A 22829-nucleotide genomic window follows, 5' to 3' on the forward strand; every position below is an offset into this window, starting at 1 on the left:
TTCCTGACAGACTCAAACAACAAAATGTGACAAATGTTTCGAAAAAATAGAAACTAAGAACTTTGTCCTTAGCTTTCCACTGAGCATGCTTCATGACTGTGGAGGTACAGTACACGAAAGTCAGCCTCAGACCATGTAATCCTAACGAATGAAAATTATGGCCATGGAGTAGAGACCTGCCGAAGTCAACTGACTTGTGCAAAGTGCACCTCAAATGAGCATCCGGCAGATAGCTGTAAGTCCAACCCCATCTTTGTATAGACCTTTGCATCGGGTGAGGGTTATCGAAATTCCGCCTCCCTGGACAGTTGAAAACCGGTTTCGCTGCAGCTTCCACAGTGCTTGCACAAGGTGAAACCACGCAATGTATCCCGGGAGCTCCTGTGAGGAGGCGATGGATACAACAAACCACGGTAGACTAGCTTACTGTTGACATCACAGTGGTGGCATAGAAAAAGAGACAAAGGCCGCTGGTGGCTATCACTGAGCCACAGACAACAAATTTTGTTTTCTACTTAACTCATTATAAATAAGGTGGCTTTCCTAGTGCATCACAATATACTCCACCTTGGGGGATTTCCCTAAATAGTCGACCAAAATTCCCTCACTATCCTTAAACACCAATGTTTTGTGGATGCTAGGCAAAGCATGTCGCCTGGCATCCCAGTGTACACCACTCTCTTAAGTAGAAAGTACATTTGTTCTCTTAAATTATTTATGACAAGTTCGATATAGGCAATAATCTGCGATATCTCAGTATTCATCAAAGTCTGACTGTAATGAGCTATATCTCTAATATTCTATCATGGTTGTTTCTTGTTATGCTTGACAGCTATTGTCGGCAACCACAGTGTAACTGTGGCAAAGTAGACAGGGAACTCCACTTCCCTACTTTTGCAAGAGAGGAAGTAGGGGATAAGTGGAAGAGAGAAGAGAATGGGAGGCAACGAGCTGCATAACTGCTTGGCAGGTTAAGAGGTCTTAGATGTCTCGATAGTACCATAATGGCAGACTCTGATTCTCTGCAAGAGCAAAGGGTAGAGTTGCCTGGCACTTCCTATGATTTTGTTACTCTTCAAAAATGCTTGCTTTTGTCGCATGCCCAGTCTACTTACTCCCTTGGCTTTAAGAAGGGAATGACGAAAGCCTACCCTTCCTTTCCTATCATTTGCCTGTCATCGTTTGCCTTTTATCAGCATTCGTTGCAGTGCTACATATAATTATAATTGGTTTACAGGAAAGGAAAGGCGCGGTATCTGTCACACTTTCTTCGACAAGTGTGCATTTGGACGGTGCACCTTTGCTCCTGTCGCATGGCGTTCCTTGGCGCGCATTCAAGTGTGGGATTGCAGATGGCAGGAATACTAAGCAAGATGAGACTTCTGGTTGGTCGCTTTGAATTTGGTGGCTGGTGACGTCACTTCTCTTTCGACCAATCAGGTGCGCCGCTCACGTGGACAGCTTTTGTCGACGACAGTATGAGTTATTAAAGGCTTTCGCCTTAAAACTGAGGAATATGCAACCTGAAGGTGGCTGCGGCGAGAGGAACCTAGAGGTGGCTATTGTGCAAGGATTGAGGAGGTTATGACATGGGAAGATTAATGTGTAGCCTGCCATGTGAAGAACCCAGAGGATGGTTGAAGAATGTTACGAAGATAGCAGAAGAATGCGGAGGACACGCTAACTAGCATGTCTGAATAGAAGTAGATTGACTACCACTGCTGTAAGCCTTCAAAAAAAAGTTCTCTTCAGAGAATTACTGTAACATGGGAAAGTCAGCATAGGCTGTCCAACTTTTCAAGAAAAATAGAGGGCACGCCCTTAAGAAATTTTTTGCTCCTGCGCCACAGCTAATGCTCTATCATTTGTGTTATATATATATATATATAAATATACTCGTAGCCATCTGTGTTAACCCACTCCTCCCTGTAATGTCTTGGCCTTGTGAGTAAATAAATATGATGTGCCAACATAGCTCTGCGTGTATTTTGAATTTAGGTACAACATATACATTATTTTAGCAATATCTCTTTCTGCCGAAATATGCAGAAAAACAATGCACAAGAATAAAATGCTCATTAACAGATTTATTGTATAAAAAATGAACAATAATAAACAACTTTAAAATGACTAGGCCTTCATACTGTGAACGTAAGAATATAAGCTATATACTAGCTCCCAGGACAAATGAGATATCCACTAGTAGCATTAAACTAAACTAATGCCTACGATTAAAGGCTTCAAATATACCACAGTATAGTGACATCACAATAATCACAGCAATTGTTCTGGTACAATGTTTTTTTTTTTCCTATTCATTGTGAACCACGTCTGTCGCCCACGCATGCATGTGAATAAACTTACGTCTTTCACAGGGTAAACATAAATATTTTAACAAGTAGCCAAAAAAGCACTCTCAATCAGATGCTGCTCTCCATTTATGAGATCTTCTGAGCTTCTTCTTAGTTTCTCGCACAAGTGTCTGCTGGCTTGTGTACACTGAAAAAACAACAAAAACAACAATATTCTTTGTATAGATTCTTTGTTTGCCCAATTGACCTACTGTGGTAAAAAGAAAGTAATAAATGTGTAAAGTCGAGCCACTTTCACAATGCTCAAAACTTAAATATGCAGTAATTCGTAGTGGAACATTAAAATAGTGTAAATGCACACAATGAATAAAACATACAAAACTTACTACAGACTAGGTAGCAAACAAACAAAAGACATCAAAATGAAAGCAAATTTTGTTTAGTAGGTTGATTTAAAAAAGAAGTACAAACACAAAAGTAAATCAGCGAAGGCTGAGCCCAAAACCCACAATTGCTGCAGTCCTGTCTAAATGTTATCATGAAAACTATTTTACTTTCTTCTTCCATTAAAGCAGTTATGCACACCTCTGTCTAGACTGTAGTAATCATGGAGGAAGGAAAGAACTTAGGAGAGGCCCTGAAGTCATTTTTTTGAAGCCGACGCGCGGCCACGCCGCGACCCGACGCTGCACCGGCTGCACCGTCTCTCCTCCTCCTTTACCCTCCGCATTCTCTTTCTCCACGACGCTCACGTACCTAGGGCCCTTAGCAACGCTGTTGCTAGTGACCCGAGTTTTCATAGCAACAGCATCGCCGTTGCTAATGGCCCGACTTGGCTAACCCTAAATTTTGACGTCACTTCCACCACACTTTCTCCAATGCATTGGGAATGGCAAGGGCCTCTCCTAAGTGGTTTCCTTCCTCCATGGTAGTAATGAACGCTGCTCTGAAATTTATATTGCTATACATATGTGAAATCCATAATAAATGCATTATTATTATTATTATTATTATTATTATTTACTGTGCCCCAGCTGGGTTTTGCTTCTTCGCTTCATATCAGTGAGAACAAGCCCTTTATTTTATTTTTTAATAAAAAAATAATATAATAATACATTCTACATGACAGAAGACTGGCAGCTTCTTTCATATATGTGATGCAACCACTAGCTAGAAGCTAGTACTTAAAGAGGTCGTAAACTTAGGAATTAGTCAATTAAGAAAACAGGTAAAAATAATTTTTGTGTCAATTTCACAGTTTTCACTGTCCAACATACCTTCATTATACTTGCAGGTATTCATGGGAGAACATGTGATTGAGTTTCCTTGACTCGATGATGACAGTTGCCCACGATAGGTCATTGATCCAGTGACACTTGGAAGACGGATATCCAGGTGTGAGCCCTTTTCAGTCACAATCTACAGTGGTGGATTGCCGATGTAAGTTGTGAAGTAAGCCATATTCCGTAACGAAAATGCTAGGCATGGTGGCTTTGACATAGTGACAGACATGTAGTATCGCTCCAAATATCATGGGTAAAAAAGCAATTGGAAGCACTCAATTACAGTAATGCTCGAGATGCACGTGAATGCAACATACCTTTTCATTCATGGCATAGAGCTTAGACGTGATATCCCTAGCAATGAGTAGCGAAACAACTGTTGCAAGCTGAGGTTCCTTGATCAGCAAGTACTCCAGATTAGAACGCTGCCAAAACAGGTATCGACATGGTGTCACAGCCAGAATGGACACCTAAACAAGAAACAAAGGATATTTAGCAAGTACCACATAGCGGGCGTTGAATAACAATACCTATATCAACATTATCAGTGGATGAGTAATGACAAGTTATTCAAAGCATGTGTAACCTACTCACCTGTCTATTCCCCCTCCCCCCCTTTCCCATACTCACAAGTGCATTCATGCATGCATGCGCACACACACATACACATAAACATAAAACCTGTAGGTCTCATGCATAAGGCTACAATGACTTTGAATTTGAGAAATTCGAAGAAAAGTGAAAGACCCAATCAATCATCCATCAGCCTTAAAGACTCTAGTGACGAGCTAATCCACCCAAATGAGTGTGCAAATGTCCTTAACAGTGTATTCGTTTCATCGTTTTCTAAATATGTGCATTCTGAAACCCCTGCATATACCAGTGCTGACTTTTTGCCAATGGATTCTATTGTCTTTGATTCTGTTGGTGTGGAAAAAATAATCGAAAAACAAAACATTTCTTCATCATGTGGTGTTGATAATATTAATTCCAAGTTCTTGATTAAAACCAAAGTGTACAGCGCAATAATACTATCTAACCTATTTCAGCAATCGCTTCAAACAGCCTGCATACCGGGGGACTGGAAGGTCGGGAAGGTGATTCCGTTGCATAAGTCCGGAGATAAACATTCCCCACATAATTATCGACCAATCTCACTAACAAGCATTCCGTGTAAAATCATGGAGCATGTTATTTACTCTCACCTTGCATCATTCCTTGATTCTAATAATTTTTTTACTGACAGTCAACATGGGTTTCGAAAGTTGTTTTCTTGTGAAACGCAGCTTTTAACTTTCACGCATGACCTAAATTCATTCCTTGACAGGGGTTCCGTTGTCGACTGCATATTTCTTGATTTTTCAAAGGCTTTTGACAAGGTCTCTCATCAACTGCTTTTTCTGAAACTAAGTAAACTTAACCTTGACCCTAACGTTCTCAGGTGGCTGCATTCTTTTCTTACAGATCGTTCACAGTTTGTCACTGCTAATAACACATCATCCTTCACTTCTCCAGTTGGATCAGGCGTGCCACAAGGCTCTGTGCTAGGGCCTCTTCTTTTTCTTATATATATCAATGACTTACCTGATAACTTATGCTCAACAATAAATCTTTTCGCGGATGACTGTGTCATATACCGGGAAATTAACAGTGATTCTGACGTTGCTCTCCTTCAATCCGATATTAATCATGCCCTTGAATGGACTAACAGGTGGAACATGGAACTAAATATTAACAAATGCAAGTATATGCGTGTCTCTCGTCGTAACACTTTATTACCCTCATACCTTCTTAATAATAGTAGCTTTGAGTCTGTGCCTTGTTATAAATATTTAGGTGTATTTATTTCCCATAATCTTAACTGGAAGGCTCATATAGATCACATAACCAACAACGCTAATCGCATGCTAGGCTACATACGTCGTAACTTTAGTCTTTCCTCCAGTTCCGTAAAATTGCTCCTTTACAAATCGTTGGTTCGTAGTAAACTGGAGTATGCTTCATCCATCTGGGACCCTTATCAAGAGACACTAATCTATGAACTCGAATCTATTCAGAACCGTGCGGCCCGTTTCATTCTATCTAACTATCATCGTAATTCTAGTGTCACTGCTATGAAATCAAGCTTATCACTGCCACTACTGTCTCAACGTAGAAATATATTCCGTCTTTGTCTATTTCATAAGATCTACTATAATAACCCCATCCTTAAGAGAAAATTCATTACGCCTCCTTGCTACATGTCTGCTCGGATCGATCACCGTCATAAGGTTGGTATTCCTTCGTGCCAAACAAATCACTTCTACAACTCATTCATCCCCAGCACATCGGCACAATGGAATCGCCTTCCCCCATCGGTTGTTGAAGTGAGTGACCATTCTGCGTTTAAATCTGCTTTAGCTAATCTGATGTTAACATAGAACATTGAATTCTCCCACACTGCCATTTGTTTATTGTTTTTAGTTCATCTGCTGTTTTTATAAACTTTTTTTCTCTTTTTGCCCCCGAATCGTGCTGCTGATTACGTGTATGATGGTATATTTCAGCAACTTTGTTTCCTGCCTGCTAGTAAAATTGTTTGTTTTGCTCACGTGGTATATTTTATGTGCTTATACAATTCGCTCATACGTCTATGTCAATAGCTAATAATTTGTGTTCTTATTTTGCTGTAACTTGCTTATGTGTTTCAACCATACTACTGTTCAAATTTGTTTTAATACTGATTGCTGTTCTTTTCCTTTTTTTTTTCTTTCTTTTATTGTACCCCACTCCCCTCTGTAATGCCCTCGGGCCCTGAGGGTACTGAAATAAATAAATAAATAAATAAATAAATAAATAAATAAATAAATAAATAAACAAACAATGAAACTTTTTTCTATAACTTTACTTGCACCTTAAAATGCTAGATTTTTTGTTAGCAACAAACCTCCCCTTTTTGACTAATAAGTTTGTTTTAGTATGATGCACACCTACTAAAACATAAGAAAAAAATTGGTTTGACACATAAACTCCAAAACCTTTATTGGTATGATGTGACAGCATTATTGGCTCTCATCTACAGCTTCTCTTGCAGATCCTCGTTCACATATATGCACTTAGCTACTCACCTAATCACATATCCCTTAATTTCTCCCTCTATTATCTCATACACACTCATTAGCATAAAGTCATAAACTACCACATTATGCAAAAGACTGCCCAACATAGATATAAAGTCCCATTTTAATCAAAACATGAACAGGCCTGCGGCACATAGGAGAATATCTGATTAGGGATCTAGGTGTCCTGGTAGATTCAATCCCCACTTCAAAGGTACTACCTGACGTTGGCAGCTCGATAATGCCTTGTTATGTGGCCTCGTGATGTCATATTGGCTCTTATTATATTATATTATATTATATTAACCCGCTCAGTGCTTGGCCATGTCACCTGTCAACTACCTCCAGTCACAGCAATGCTTACGACTCTTCGCTCACAATTCTGCCAATGCCGACAATAATGGCAACAAAGCTGATGCCAACAACACCAGATTTTCTGAACAAAGGGGCTTTTGATGCAATTATGCTAAAATAAATTATCCCGGTCTGCACCACGTAAATATAACTGGCTGGTGCGTGCCTTTCTAGTGATTTACGGCAGCTAGCTAAATGCAAAGAGGGATAATCTGATCCCCATGAAAAAAAAGGATGCAAAGTTTTGCATGACAATATGCTTACCTTGAACTTGTCATTAACGCCAGATCGAGTAGATTCAAATTCTGGAGAATCCAAGAACTGACGAGGGTGTATGTAATGTAAAAAATGGTGGTCTGTCAACACGCTGACCCTGAAATATACAAAACTCTTTAATATTGATACGGGGCAGAAGGCTAGCACAAGAAACTACAGCAGGTGATGAACAAGTATTCACAGCACAGCAGAGCAGAACACAGCAGGTGTTCAGGCAAGCCCCAACGTCGTCTCTCACTCTATTTTCTATCGTCGTCCTCTTCGGTGGCATATACGTAACAATATTTATGATTTCAAAGCAAACAAAAAATACCACTTCTGCAGTTATACTGCTTATTTCATGTTCATGTTCAAACTTCTAATTATATATATCACGTGTCATATATAACAGAACTGCATAGTATTCAAATCTAACTATACGTTTTTAATGATCCTATTATTGAACCTGAAGGAATACTAACTACAATATATCAGGTAATACTGACACAGCTTATAGTTCTATGCGAAGTCTATGATAACTGTTTTTGTTTCTTTTTTGCAAATAACACTAATAAATGCATTTCAATACTGAAACTTAAGACTGCATGCAGTGAGCAAGCTGCAATAGGTTCATGGTGATGCACGAACTGAAGACCATATTGCAACTTCTAATGCAATTCACAACAAAAAGAAACTTGTGAATAACCTTAGCAGCAGTGGCATTTGACATTATTTATTAAATATTTTGCTACATCTTGTTTTTAAATCTTTGCCACATATCTCCATAGTTCAGACTATTGAAGCCTTAGCTAGTACTCGCTACAATGCAATTTAAAATAAGACAGAAAAGTGCAATAGAATCAAAAGCACATACTTCAAGGATGAAAACAAAGTGAAATTAGCCATATTGATTCACAACAAAAAGAAACTTGTGAATAACCTCAGCAGCAGTGGCATTTGACATTACTTATTAAATGTTTCGCTATATCGTGCTTTTAAACCTCTGAAACATATTTCCATAGTAAAGACTATTGAAGCTATAGCTAGTACTCGCTACAATGCAATTTAAAGTAAGTCAAGACAGAAAAGTGAAATACGATCAAGAGCACATACTTCAAGGATGACAACAAAGTGAAATTAGCCAAAAGTATTACTAACTTTCCAGCGATCAGGAGTCCCAGACGGTCTGTCTTTGTTAAGTTTTGCATGGCGTAAGCTTCTCCAGCATGTAGGTTACATATCTGGGCATACTCAAGGCTGACCAATTTCTTGAACAGGAGGCGTGGCACCTAATAAGAATGTCAAAATTCATTACTATACATTTTCACCTCAAACTGCAGCCATTCATTTATTTCCAATGATTCACACATACAAAGAAAACAATTCACCTGGTAAATTAAATAGAGGCCAAAACCTTCAGTGTACAAACATGTGGGTGTACACTAATGGCAAATTCAAGTGGGAGAGCAGGCGCACTCAAGAGCACTTCGAAAGTGCTTTCAGACAGGCGGGCACCCTTCAGTGGAACAGCAGGAGTAGAATCACTGGCTTCCAATGGTAGAGGAGGAGGGCGCTTCCTCCGCTGAGAGCACCCGAGTGCACTCCCGGCTGCTCCCTCGTCTAAAGCGAGTGTAGAGGAAGTCACATGGCATAAAGCGTCATATCCGCACCATCTTCTTCTTTTTTTTTTTCCCCCCTCCTTTTTGAGTCTGCGACGCTCAAAATGGCGGCAGCAAAGCGTCGGTGCTCGGCGAGCGGAAAGCATTGCTCAGGTGCTGTATGCATGTTTGAGAGCCGCTGCTAGTGTCGAAAAGGCCAAAGGAGGCAGATTGCCGCGCTGTGAGAACAAAGGCATGCAAAACAAGCGGTTCTACACGGAGCGTTGGCCTCTCCTCAGGTTGCAACTGCCGTCACTGTGGGCAGGCGGAGAATTTTGGGGAGAGAAGTGCGGTCACATGGTCATGGCGCGCTGCTCTTGACACGCAGAGAACGTTCCCGTGGGAGGACAGTTACACCCTCACTCCGCGTGCTCCTGTATTGCTCGGCGCCTCTGCTTTTGTCCCCTCAATCGAATGTGCATAAGTGTTATGTGCATAAGTGTTATGTCTAAGAATTGCCTCCTTTATAAGATGCCTTCTGCGTCAGCCATAAACGTCTTCCCAAACCCCTTTGCCACTGTCTCCCACTTCGTGGATGGTAGTCAACGTCATGTCTTGAAGGTTGCTCGCTATCTAAAGCAACGTTATGTGGCCTTAAAGACTACCTATACCACACCACTCGCCTCGGAGGAAATGAGCACGTGAGTAGCTGCGATTGCTGGCAGATGACATCCAACCAGGATTGCAAAGAGTGCAATGCAGGTGGTCATAGTAGCTCGCAGACGAAAACAGTTCCGCTTTTACATTCCTGTGAAAGACATATCGTGCTGTAATGTGAATAAAAATACCGAATAGCACTGTTTTATTCACTGACACCACCTTTGATCTTGATTTGAAAGGGTTAAGCAGGCATATAGTCTGCCAAACGCTGCCTGTTGAATGCAGGTGTAGGGGCAGCAAGTGTGCACGTCAGTCAAAAACTGAACTCTTAGAGGTGCTGTGTCCAATGACTATGCATGACATGGTGCATAAAACGGACTAAAAATTCCCAGTTTCAGGACTGCAGCACGAAATCAACCAGCTACGACTTGCACAGCAAATGGTGCGTACTTTCATCAATTTCACCACAACAAAACCTAGGCTAATAACACGAAACTCATAAGTAGGTTACTACTGAATTTACTTCATATACTCGTGAGAGACAGAGGTTAGCGTTCAACATGATCGAAATAGCAGAACGGGCGTGTATACACTGCTGCCGTGATCCACGAACCCCAATGCCACCGCCACGAGATGCGGATGGCATGATGGGAACGAGGATAGTACCTCACGCCATCTGTCTGCGAACAACTGGTGGCAGCGCAGCTTCGATGAAAACATTATTGACGCAATAGGCATCTTATAGAGGAGGCAATCGTCTAAGTTAAACAGCACAGCCTCAACAAAATATATGACCACATATTAAATCATAAGCATTATATATTTCAATTATTTAATAAATTTTTATGTGCTGATGATGCACTATAGTTTAAAAGGCAAGTTGTAATGTGGGGCTCCAGAAAAATTTCACCCATTTGAGGCACTTTATTTTACACTGATATCGTAGCATGCAGTTCTCATTAATTTATTTTTGCATGTAACAAAACTTCAACTGCTCCAAGTGATTTTAGGCTTGCAACCTTGTGCTCCAAATCAGGATGCCATACTGACTCATTGCGGTAATTTATGTATGCCTGGTAATGCAGGTATAACGGTTTTATTCCTTTTCCTCCTGATGACCCCTCTACCCATGCAACTTTCTCTTTTGCAGTTTTTAATTATGCTATGCACACTGCTAATTACTCATGTCATTGCAAAAGCAAACGTACGGTACCCTCTCAAAATTATACGGCCCAGAATGCTTGCTTCTAAGCTGTTCAGTGTGGCTCCTTGGCCCATCTAGCAGTCCAAAACCTGAGGAGACTGAGAACATGAGGCCCTCCTGTTTTCGAGAGGTCATGGTTGCTGAGGATTCAAAAGAAAACAATTTGGGCTGTATACTTTTGACGGGAGCTGTACACCCAGTAAACGTAATTGCCTAATGATTCGTATTAGAAAATCGGTGAATGTGCAACAGCCCAAAGATTACTCTTACCTGCAAAGGCTGAAACATCAGGACGTATATATCTTCTAGTTCCCTTGGAAACTTGACCTGTCTCATGGTGTATAGAAGAAACATGGTCTGTACCATGTTGAGTATCATGAAACTGAAGCTCCACGAGAACATGTCAGGAGCACATATCACATTCCATGCCCACGTGGAATTAAGTAGAAATCCTGCAAGACAAAAAGAAAAACTGTGAATAAACGAATGGACAAAATTCTTTGCTTTATGCAAAGAGAGACAGCTCAACCATACATAAGGTATATATTGTTACGGTGCGCGTCGAGGAGCGCTGCGCCAGAAAAAGAAGAGGCGCGGGACAAGCGTGAAATGAGCGCGCGGTGCCAGCGCAAGAGTTAGAGAACAAAAGAAGAGCGCCGGGGCAAGTGTTGTTTGCCTGGTGTCCTCCGTTCTTCTGTGTCTATCTCTAGGCGGGCACAGCATCCCACAACAATATACACTTCACCCGCAAGCTTGCAGTATTTGAGTCCCACGTTTAAAAATATGGATCATACTGATGAAACATACCACTAGTGGCAAGTCCAGAGTGCCTAAGTGAATATTATGTCTTTCATTGTTTCTTCGTAGAAGAAATTATTTTACTTGTACAGTATATCTTTAACAACGGTGCTCTGTGACAATTGAGATCACCAGTAACGAAGATCATATCTCACATAGACCAAGAAACTAACTACAGTATTGGCAATTACTGAATTAAGACTAATTGGCTTTATGTACTGTTAAGGGGAGATGCGTGTGAAAATAAATGGTGATTTTCGTTTAAAAAATAGTTTTTTGTTTTTGCTTGCTTTATTATCTTTAACTCTTGTCCTTAAATGTGCACCAACCCCAGCCTCTAATGCAGCTGAGAAGTGATGAAGATCTGCGATGTGAGCATATTTCTAGCTGAAGGAACAATGGGCAGAAACGTGCTGCTTTTATGATGGCTATGAATTTCAATCATGGCGTCTACCCATTTTGTGGCTTCCATTGGCTCAAATCTGCTGTACCACGCGCTGTCGGGTTGCCGCGCTGTGGTTTAATAAGGGACACACAGCTAAGCTTTGAGCACGTTTTAGAAGCCAGGTATCCTTCCTTCTCATCTCGGGAATTGATTTTATTGAGTGATGTGCTTGACAGTTGTCAATTATCTCAAGGATGTCTGCTAAAGAAAAAGTTGAGGCCAAGTCTCATCGCCACTTAGCGAAGAAAGCTTGCACTGAAGACACTTTTTGGAGTTAACGTTGGAGACCATCATGCGCTGCAGGAGAATTCTGAGGACACATAATACTTTGAAGCTTCTTAAGCTGCATTTCCCTATGTTTGTTTTCAAAAAAGCGTCATTTTCACTCATTACCTGTTTTGTTGAAATTTTAAATCCCTCTTTCATTTGTTTATTATCTTCAAGCAACTTAACTGCTTGTGCAGGACATTACTTATGTCAATGTTGTATCACCATGGAATTTTGTACGAATGTTATTTAGTATCTATCACTATAGTATCTTCAAAATACAGCGATGCAATTTTTTGTTGCAATTTGTTAATGCAAATCAGATATAAATTTGCAAAATCATTGTAGTTTCACCAATATAGAGCAACGTAAAGAGTAATATTTTTTTAAACCTTCAAGAAATTTAATGACAAAAGACATTATTTTCATTGTGTACAGTGCACCACAATGAAGGAAATGGCATATTGCGCATTCTTTGTGGTATTCATATTGACGTAAAATAGAGACACAAAAACACCCTTATAATTCGGATGCATGACTTGTAAAATTTCAACCAACCTAATAGATAGGAAAGAATTAACACCAGACTTGAAAACAACTCCTAAAAGTTGACCAAGAAAAGCTGAATAATGAATACAAAGGCAGTGAAATGTTTCCTTGAAGTGGCATTGAGATCAAATTATACACAAGTGCTGTATGAAATGGCCAATAAACAATTTTACACGGTGCACCATGCATGATGGTGCCAGCTCGGTCAACAGTGGGTGCTTTACTTTTGAGGAAGCCACTGCCTCTAAAAACCACATCTATACACTCAAACATTCATACAGTGATTTTTCTCTCTCTTTAATCAAAATATTCAACTAATGGGAAAATAATCTGAAACCACATCCATGCCAACACTCCAATCAGGACATCCCTTTCTTTAAGAGAAGGATGGCAAATGGACTCTGAAATTATATTCAGGTGTCTCCTGCCCCTGTATTGGAAGGACATGTTTTACATATTTAAAGTGATTTAGCACAGAAGATACAATGAGCATGGCAGAGGGTTCTGAGAACTAACCTAGGATGAGAAGGGCATGTAGAAATAAAATTCCATATCGGCCATTTGGTGCTAGATAGGATATGCAGAAGCAGGTGTTGGCCAGTTGAAATAGCACATGTTGAGGCTGTTTCCAGACATCACAAGTTGTGTCTCCGAAGAGGCCCGGAATGGAAATGTTCCGCATGGTGTATGCCTGGGCACTTGCATTGGCTATCATGGCTCCCTTCGTAATTGAACCATCAGTGATCTGCATAAAGAAACGACGTAGAAGCCATTTACCGAATCGTCCCATCCATTTTGCACACAAGCAACGTTCATTCATAAAAAGCAAAATAAACGCCCAAACCAGAGCCACCAGTGAGGTTCGAACTCACGACCCCTGGTTTACGAGACCAGTGCTCTAACCACTGAGCTATGGTGGCGGCCACAGAAAGTGGTCCTAAATACTCATTAAATACCTTCGTATCATTTTTAGAACCTTTAGATGTAAAATATCCTTTTAATGCAAGTAAGCATCGACAGCACATAGACCAAACGACCGGCGGCACTACACTAAAATGTTACATGCGCGCAAATAGTAGCGAAGAACGTCTACGCGCCGTTCCGATGCGACATACATGACAGCAAAATAATCTGTTACGCAAGCATCGTAGTTCAGCCATCAGCTCGCTACGATACTTTTGTGATATTGATACTAAAATCCGAATGTCGCAGCCCGCTTTAGCTAATGACAAAGCAGCGAGAGGGAAGAAATACATAAAATTACGCAGATGACTTGGGCTTGCGGTAACGCTTGTCCGGCCGTGGCGCGACTGATTAAGCGCAATGCGGAATCATCAAGTTGCGATACTGGCAGTCTTCAAATATCAGCCAAGCTCACTGAAAACCGCAATTGAGCAACTCAGGAGAGTTGTCTAGGTTAGCCATGGTCTCAATTTCATTCTATTCCATTTTTTTTTTTTTTTTTCCCCTTTTGTCTTGACCATTCCAAACGTAGCAGACAGCTTCTGCTAACGGCTTCTGCAGAGTGAATTCACGTTGTTTTGCTGGAACAAGTGTTCCGCCTTAATTATTCTTCTAGACTAGCATGTAATTCATGCTTAAGAATTATCTTGAATAATGCATGCAGTAAAATCGCAAGAAAGATCCGGGGGGAGATATTCATGCGAGTGAACATATCGGTGAAACTACTCTGATGGTTATTTCAGTCGTATGAATTAGTAAAAACAAACCTCAGCAGCAGTAAATCCGTGCATTTAGGCGAAATGTCGGACACATCTTCACTGCAAAATACAGTTGTTCGAGAACCATAACAACCAAAACATATGTTGGCGCATGGCGACCAAGTAGAGGCGAGCTGCGAGATCCATGATCCATGCCCTCATCGATCGCCTTTACGTAGTGTTAAAAAACCTCGCTGTAGAATCATTAATAGGCCAAGCTATATTCATTGGTCATGCGCTGTTATCACTGCGCTACCCAGCACTTTATGCCTCTTTTTGCATAGTTCGCAGTCGGTAAGAATATTTTTGAAAGCTAGCGCCAATGTTATTCAGCGGCGAGAAGCTTTCTATCAGATTTAAAGCAAGCCTGTGTGGGACGGCCGTTCATTACTTCCTTCTGCTTGCAAATAGAAAAATCCAAACTTGCAACAACAAGCTTGTATTATTGTTCGTTAGGTGTCAGCACAAGTTTAACCCCTGCAAAATGCTTGTACAATGCTTGTGAGCATGAAAGCATAGTGAGAGCCATGATGCTAATAAGTATGTAAATTTTGAAAAACTTGTTATTACAAGCTTGTATACGCTATACTTTTGTAACTTGTATTTATAGAACGTTTTTATCTTTGGTTTGCAGCGCCCTCTGAAAGAGAGGCCTCGGGTTGCAGCTGACAGCTACGTCAAAACGAGAACCAGCGGTGTGGGGTTGTTTTGTCATAGTTGGTTGTGTAGGTGTGGTCGCGTGAGAAATGTTTACACGCATGCGCAGCTGATCTGAAATCTGACATGGCGGATGATCCGCAGCTCGCCAGCCCCAAAAGAAATACGTCGGGTGAGTAATGATTTTTCTCGTCAAATTCTAAAACGGCGCCTCGCGCAGTGAGTATTCGTGTTTTCCGACTCCGCAGTACGTTGTACGCAGATGTCTTCCGGTCTGATGCCGGAGGCTGGTGTCTTACGTTAACCCTAAAGAAATCTGCGATATTTCATTCAGGGTGTAAATTGCTGCGTATTGTGATCCGATTGTCGCTGTGATATTGTTGCCGCAGTCGATTTATTTACCAAGAAAAATCCGCACGATACTTATGCCGTTTTCTTTTGTTGTCGGCTCGCGACTGTACCCTTGCATGCAAATAGTTGGCATGCGGTTTGCTCACGAACGCTGAAGCGAGTATGAAATCATCCCGATGAGTAGAATCGCTGCATATGATGTGACAGCGCACAACGCAACGTTCTGGATGCACACAAAGTGGTGATATTGTGATTGAGCGATATCGATGAATTCAGCGATTTTGCCCTGCTGTCCGTGGCCTTTCGTTCTCTAGCTTTAGCAGTTCCCATGCCGATCAGAACTGAAAATGCCGGTCTGACGCTTCTTTCGCCTGGTCTTGCGATACGCGCATCCTTTTACCACCCGCACATTTTTTCACACAAGTGTAGAAAATCGAGGTAGTGAAACGTCTGAGTTCAATGGCGTTTATTTATTTCGCGATGTTCTGATATTGCGTCACGGACGTTTGAGAGATACCAACGCAGGCGAGAGCCCTTTTTTATCGTGGAATTCTTGCCGAGCTTTCCATTTTGCCTCCGCTTTTGCTAGTTTTATTTGCCCTTGAATCGTAGCTAGCCGATCTTGCCCTGGATTTCGCTGCTATGGTAATTTAATCTAGACTGAATGGATGTGACGGCGTCGCTACGCTGTCGACGTATATAAGTGTCTGAAAGGTCGTACGCGCGTCCTGTTTATGTCGAGTGACTGCGGGCAGCACTGCGGGCTTATGAACGCTAATAGATTGTGCTCACACATGAATGCCTCTGTTTGATTGCCAGCTAATTTAATTAATTCAGCAAGATATGTCTAGGATGCGGCTCATCTTTTTATCCGTTGAGCTATTTTCTTGTCCACAAGTGCTATCTTCGGATAGTCATTGCCTGAGCTCAGATGCGGGCTTGATCGCATCTGCTTCCGGTTTGAGAAGAGTTATTTGGATAGACCCGATACATTTCTTTTATACCAGTTGACCGTCGCGCTGTCGTATAGTCAAAAGAAGCCTGGTTGCAGCTGTCGACGGTGCTTCGGGATTGAAGTACAACTCTTGTCCTCATAGTACGTGAACATCCTTTCGCCGTGATGACGATCAAATGTAGTTCTGTCTATATACCGTTCTTTTGTGCTTTCCGGCGTGTTATCACGTTCTTGCACTCCAGCTGGCCTGCCTGCGTCCGATATGGCCGGCACAGAAAGTAGAGCTGACGCTGTTTTGCATTTGATGAATGTCGAGTTGAATCCACATTTGTAGACAGCTTCATAAAACAACTGTTCAGAAAAGGGCGGAAGTTTGTTTGGGTTATCTGGAAAGCGATTGTACAGCGACAAGGGAATGAAAATGTTTATTTAAACTGCCTCATAAGCATTGTGCAGGCACATTGCGTACTAGGCTTACGTAACTTGAACAGAAATATCAAATGTGACAAATTCAAAGATGATGGATGATAATGTAAGTTAACGCAGAATTATGCTCATTTAGGCAGCGTAATGATTATACATTTTTTCGCAAACTCTGGATCAGTTTATTCCGGAACAGGCGGGGTATGCGGAGGAAAAAGATCGTTCCAAAATGAAATACCGTGGAGCAACGCTGAAGAAGCTAAAGCCCATGCGTAGGAATCGGACTTTACAAATTTGTGCCTGGTGTCCATTTCTGAACGCAGTTACAGGGATTCGTTTTGGCGAATAAAGTATTGTATTCGGCGTGCTGTTTTTTGGGTGGAGGCGAAACGCAAAGCGGCCATGTACTGAAAAACCCAACGAGGTCGAAATGACGAGAGCCGTCCACTAAGGCCCCCCAACGAATATTTGATTTATACTGAAAATCTCTGCCTCTACATGTTTTGCCGATCCTAACGATCTCCCCTTGTCTCTACATCTCTAGAAGTGTGAAGGGTTTGCGGGGCCGTCGGGCGCGACGCTCACTGTGGGATTAAGGAATGAACCTGACGTTGGCAATTCGAATTTTGTGACATTTTAAATGTATCTGAATATGGCTCCCCAAATGTAGTGAGCAACTTTGTGCTGTGTCAAAACCACATCGGCAGTTAGATCTTGAAAAGTTTAATGTTAAGGAATTCAAGGCGGCCGAAATTTTCGCAGCCGGACTCGTGGACTACGGCATCATCCGCCGTAGCACGAGTTGCCTTTGGACGTTTTTTTTTAATCTATTTACTTTTCAAGTGAATACAAAACATTTGCAAAATTCTGCAAATTCTATCAACCAGACAACGAACCGACCTGATGAGCACGTGATAATCGATGGGTAATCGTGTGGTCAACAATTTCACTACTGTACAGTAAAGGCAGTTTCGCTGTCCATGCCATTTCTATATGGTCCCACTATCGGGGCCGCGCTCTCAAAGGCCTCGTGCGCAGTCCGGCCGCGAAATGTCAAGGTTTCCTTTTTTTTTTTTTTTTTTTTTTTTTCCTGCCCGTGCCGAGGCCGTCGGTTTTATCCGGAGGGCACGCCCTTCGCCTCATCTCTCGATTGTGTAAACCTCGACCCTAGTCGGAGGCCGCGGTGAATCCCTTGAACGTTGGTGCCGTTAGTGAGTCACGGTTACGTTTGCAGAATGTGACCTCGGCACGGAGTTCCTTGCCTCGCGTCCTATCCGATGGTATGTGCTGGTGCCCCCTCCACCATCTCATAGACAAAAGATTATCTATCGCAGGCAGCAGCTACAGCGCCAGAATGGAATCTGGCTATCCTCATGGAATCATGAAAGCAAGGAAGGAGGAACAACAAGGCGCGTGGCTGTCTGCGCTACAACGAGCGGGACTCTGCGAAGACAGAGAGCATTTCAGCGTGTGCGCGTGCATTTCTTTTTAGTTTTGCTTTACCATTGGCCCTTCTTTTTCTTTTTTTCTTTTTTTAGCCGTTTTAGTCGCCGCATGGCGCAGTCTGTATGTAGTGGAGCCGAGGAATGTCTGGTCTCTTTCTCGGGGTCGACGTCTCAGATCCTTCCTTTTGTTTTGGACCCCCTGTTGGTACGGCATACGTGACTGTGTGGCGGCAACCCTCACCTTTCTTTTTTAGCGGCCATTGTCGCCGGCTCTCGCGTGTGCGTGGCCTCTCGAACTTTTTTTTTTTTTTTTTCCATCTCATTTTACTCCAATGGAAAGAGGACAGAAGAAAGCTTCCGTGATGTTCGACCGGTTGAACCTCGTTGACTACTGGGCTTCCAAGTGGCGCCCCCTGGCGTGACTGAACGCAGTTTGCAAAAGAAAACAATGCATTTGGTAAGCATTTGCATGGCGGCGCCTTGTAACAAGGCAACCAACCACTCGTGCACCAAGAGCCAAGTTGGCGATGGATGCGCCGTCGTTAAGAAGCGTGGTCACGGGGAAAAAAAGGTGTGATCGTAGAGACTCGAAAATGGCGACTAATTGCTTCGGCCGGCCAATTAGCGGTGACGTCGTGGCACGCGCGGAGACTGCCGTCACGTCACGGTCGTCCTTTAGCTGTTACTAACTGCGCTGGACCTGCGCCTTGTTTCGGTGCAAGCTGCCATTGTTACGGCAGCTCTATTATTCGAACGCTCACAACTGCATCGGTATAGAGTATTGCGGTGCCGTTGAATGGGTCTGTGCGGTGCCGATGCCTTCCTTCCTTCCTCCTCACCCGGTCGGGCTGCGTTCGTGGCAAACGTTGTGTCGCTTGACTGGAAGAAGCTCGGCCTCGCTGACGCATTTAGCAACAGCGCTTTGTGCGTGCATAGTTTTTACCGACGTTTGTTGTAGATTCATGTCACTTAAGCACCGGACTACAGAACGAGCAAATTCGCAGGCATGGCAGATGTGAAGTTCACTCCAATTGATGCTTAGTTCATGTTGATCCTATATTGGGGGACATGTTTTTCTATTGGCCACTGAGCTTTATGTGCATGTTGAGACGTGTCTGGACACGAAACGCGCGCAATGAGTTCCGTGAACGGGGACAGCATGGTAAATGCAGTGCAGTATGGGTCTACTGAGAAGTTCGGAAATTAGGAGTCTCAAACGGAGCCTGAACAGGGAAAGAATGTTTGCTGCACATGCTGATAGTGCGCCTTTTACTTTTTTTATAATGGCCCCGCTGGGGTGGCGCAGTGTTTAGGGCGCTCGGCTACTTCCTAAGGATGCGGGATTGAATTCCGGCGGCCGCTTTTCGGTGGAGGCGAAAAGCAAGGCGCCCGTGTGCTGTACTATGTCAGTGCATGTTAAAGAACCCCAGGTGGTCGAAATTTCCGGAGCCCTCCACTACGGCGTCTCCCACAGGGACATTAAACACCACAAGCCACCACTTTTTGATAATGCAGTTAAAATAGGGTACGGAATCAATTCAAGATATGACTTCCATGAAATGTGCCGTAGGGTAGAGGCGATGCTTTCAAAGATAGTTGGGTCATGTTCTGCTTTATATTTCACGAGTTAGGCAGTTTCTATAGTATCATTCGCAATGTTTTGGTGTGATGTCAAAGGTCATTTTCCGGCGGATTCCGTGGTTGGTGGTTAAAACATTTGTAAATAACAAATCGTTACAGAGAGGTGTTTGGGTTAGAGACGTATCGGTCTCCTCCCCTCACAATACTAGGTCCACCGGCCAATCAAGTATCGATTACAAAGGAAGCACAGTGACGGGGGTCGTCAACCCCAAATAAATTTTGTGGGCAGCAAATTGGCGAAGCCATAAATGTCTACACAATGTATGTATTTCTAGAACTAATGCCACATAGGGTATCAGTTTTTGGAGGCAAAGTAATACGCTGTGGACACTCGTTAGCTGGTATGCTGCTAACGAGTGCTCACCAGGACAATACCTCAGCTCACAGGTCTCTCAAACTACGAGTGGAGGGTAGCTTCATGAAGCTTGGCCGTTGACGTTGCAGTCAGACCTGGCGTGCTGTGGTTATTTTGAAGTCTTCTTGTATTCGACCGTCTGATCGCTAGAGGCAAATTGGACTGTGTTCATCTCTGCTGATTGCACCGAAAAAAAAAAAAAAAAAAAAAAACGAGTTGAATCTTCTCAGAAGTTTTTATATTTGAAAACGAGCGTGAGTGCCTTATCGCTGACCCGCCGCAATAGTTTAGTGGCTGAGACGATCGGCACATGAATCGGATCCGGTTCCCGTGTACGAACCCCACCGCGGCGGCCGCATTTCGACGGTTGTTGTTGTTGTTGTGGCTGTAAGAAGGAGAAAAAGAAAATGCACAGGCCTCCTCAGCTGCCTCGTGCAGACAGAAGAGAAAACAAAGAAAAGGAAGAGGAAAAGAAAGACGCGCGCCGCAACAACAGCCGTCGTCCAACACCGAAGCGGTGGCGGGTGCAATGACGGCCTATAACAGATAAAAATTCGGTGGCAGGCTAGCCTCCGCCGCAAGCGGCGAAATGCACTCATTACGACGAAGGTGGAGCGCGAAGGCGTCCTTGTGCTGGGTGATGTCAACGCACTCTAAAGATCCCGAGGTGGTCGAAATTAATTCGCAGCCCTTCACTACGGCACACCTCTATCTGCTCTTTCAGTCCAACTTTTCTTTGTTTACGGCATGTTTCAGGCGTCCGCCGAGAAGTGTGACAAGTACTGCGCCTTTCTTTTCCTATACCAATCCACCTTTTGTTTTTTTGCTTATCAACAAAGTAACCACGCTGCTAGTAAATTGAGCTCAGTTTGATGCGTGTCCCCCTCGGTGTTTTTCCTTTCGTCTCCTATCAGGCCGGAAGTATGAAAACTATTGGGAGGTGCAGAACTCTCTCCGACTTTAGCGTCTCCCATGCCACTCCCCGAAAATCTCCAACCCCCGATAGGCGCTGCGAGATTGGCGTAGTACCAATCTGTAACCACGTTAGTTCACAAAAGGAACTGCTGACGGGCTGTTAGTATGCGCGCGGGCCTGTTGCCAAGTGCGGGTAGAATGTTTTCACGTCCAAGCGCGTACACAGGTGGCAAAACACTTTGTATTGATTCGTGCAGATCAAGGAGGGTATAGTTTTTTGTTTTTCTCTTTATAACCTCCTTGATGCAGACGCGGCTGGCTGGACGGCGACGGGGACGTGCAGAAAGGCAACATGCGTAGACAAAAAGAAAAAAAAAAGAAAAGAAAGAAAGAAATAGTGGAGAGCCACCGGCCCTCTTTGCATGGCCGCCCATAATACATCGATCCCTTTGAACGCGTACGGTTGTATGGCGGCGCGATGCGTTGCAGGTCATCGCTATGCGGATCGCTTTCCGATATTCCGGCTTTGCGTGTCTTCTGCCCTTCTCTCGTTGTCTGTCCGGGTTCGCTTCCGTTTTCACCCGGAAAACGGGTGGTCGTTGAATCACGGTGGAACTCGCTTGCTTTCTCTCTCGTCCTAACCTCCTTACCCCTTGCGCGACTGTCGTCTGGTTAATCGAAGAGACACGGCGTCTCGTGCGTCATTCCTGCGCCTCACAGGTGTACGAGAGAGCGGCGTTATTTTCATGTACGTGCTCAGTGCTATGCTTTAAAAAAATAGCGAACAAGAAAAAAAAAAAAAATTGACTAAGAAGGCAACTTTGTTTGGCGACAACTTTCTAGCCCGTTTAGAGACTGCTAGGAAAAACAAACAAACGGTGATTTGCTGGCCAGTTTTAAACACACTCCACCGATATAAGCGGGAAGCTACTAATCTAGGAACGCCGGTGCTTTTCATGGTCTCAAATTCTCAATATATTGTAATCAGCCTGCTGGGCGTTCAGTAAAGCCCCGGTTGGTCGATTTCTATTTATTTTGTACTTATTTTATTTGGGCTTTAGTGGCGCGTGAAAAAAAAAAAGAAAAAAAAAAGCGCTAAACGCGTGGAATTGTGAAATGCATTGTCACAGCCATAGAAAGGGTAGCTTTGTCCACGTGCGTCGTTGGTGAAAACTCGTTTTGAGCGCTTGCCGTTCAGGCAGTCACTCTTTTTATTTTTATTTATTATTAAAGAGCCAGCCAACTCTCAAAGGGGCATTGGGGCTCTTGGCTCGGCGAAGCTTTTCTGGTCTGTGGGTTCCGGTCACTCATGCGGTAAGGAATGTGGCAGCTAGAGCGCTTAGCAGCGGTGAAGCTTTGCATAGGTGTGTCGAGATATGTTGCTGAGGGAAGCAAAATGTAACACTGAGTTGGTGCTCGAAACGTATTTCATGCTTGCTTCCGCATACAGAAAAAAAAAAAAAGGGGGGGGGGGGGGTGACGAGTGAATTAGAACGTCTAAAAGCTGTGTGTTGGCTCAAGAAAAGAGATTATAAGTCAGGTG

General features: G+C 43.0%; 2 protein-coding genes and 1 non-coding gene across 13 annotated transcripts in view; 1 reads left to right on the plus strand and 2 right to left on the minus strand.

Moving 5' to 3' along the window:
* Positions 1 to 1964: 1964 nt before the first annotated feature.
* On the minus strand, positions 1965 to 14798 carry LOC146208397 (popeye domain-containing protein 3-like). Its single transcript, XM_084593181.1, has 8 exons — positions 14554 to 14798; positions 13340 to 13568; positions 11035 to 11216; positions 8461 to 8591; positions 7312 to 7420; positions 3913 to 4065; positions 3590 to 3731; positions 1965 to 2499 (listed from the first exon to the last, which is right to left on the minus strand). The coding sequence occupies exons 1-8, from the start codon at positions 14575 to 14577 to the stop codon at positions 2417 to 2419; spliced, it is 1053 nt and encodes a 350-aa protein (XP_084449307.1). The 5' UTR covers positions 14578 to 14798; the 3' UTR covers positions 1965 to 2416.
* TRNAT-CGU (transfer RNA threonine (anticodon CGU)) lies at positions 13671 to 13743 on the minus strand. Its single transcript has one exon. It is a non-coding gene; the product is annotated as a tRNA-Thr (tRNA).
* Positions 14799 to 15231: 433 nt separating the features above from the next.
* LOC146208399 (uncharacterized) overlaps positions 15232 to 22829 on the plus strand; it is a 104775-nt gene continuing 97177 nt past the window's right edge. For all 11 annotated transcript variants that reach the window (XM_084593192.1, XM_084593207.1, XM_084593224.1 and 8 more), the window contains exon 1: positions 15232 to 15373. In XM_084593192.1, coding sequence (XP_084449318.1) covers positions 15328 to 15373 — 46 coding nt within the window. In that variant the 5' untranslated portion in view covers positions 15232 to 15327. The remainder of the gene's footprint in view (positions 15374 to 22829) is intronic.

Source organism: Amblyomma maculatum, chromosome 1 (genome assembly GCF_055883805.1).
Source record: "Amblyomma maculatum isolate TAMU_Amacu chromosome 1, ASM5588380v1, whole genome shotgun sequence".
Classification (NCBI taxonomy): Eukaryota; Metazoa; Arthropoda; class Arachnida; order Ixodida; family Ixodidae; genus Amblyomma; species Amblyomma maculatum.

Excerpts from the sequence above, each read along its gene's own strand:
- LOC146208397 (XM_084593181.1), bottom strand. The coding sequence starts at position 14,577 with ATGCACGGATTTACTGCTGCTGAG. Across the intron at positions 11,217-13,339 it reads ACATGCCCTTCTCATCCTAG|GATTTCTACTTAATTCCACG; the intron begins GTTAGTTCTCAG and ends TTTGTCTTGCAG. Across the intron at positions 8,592-11,034 it reads TGATGTTTCAGCCTTTGCAG|GTGCCACGCCTCCTGTTCAA; the intron begins GTAAGAGTAATC and ends CATTCTTATTAG.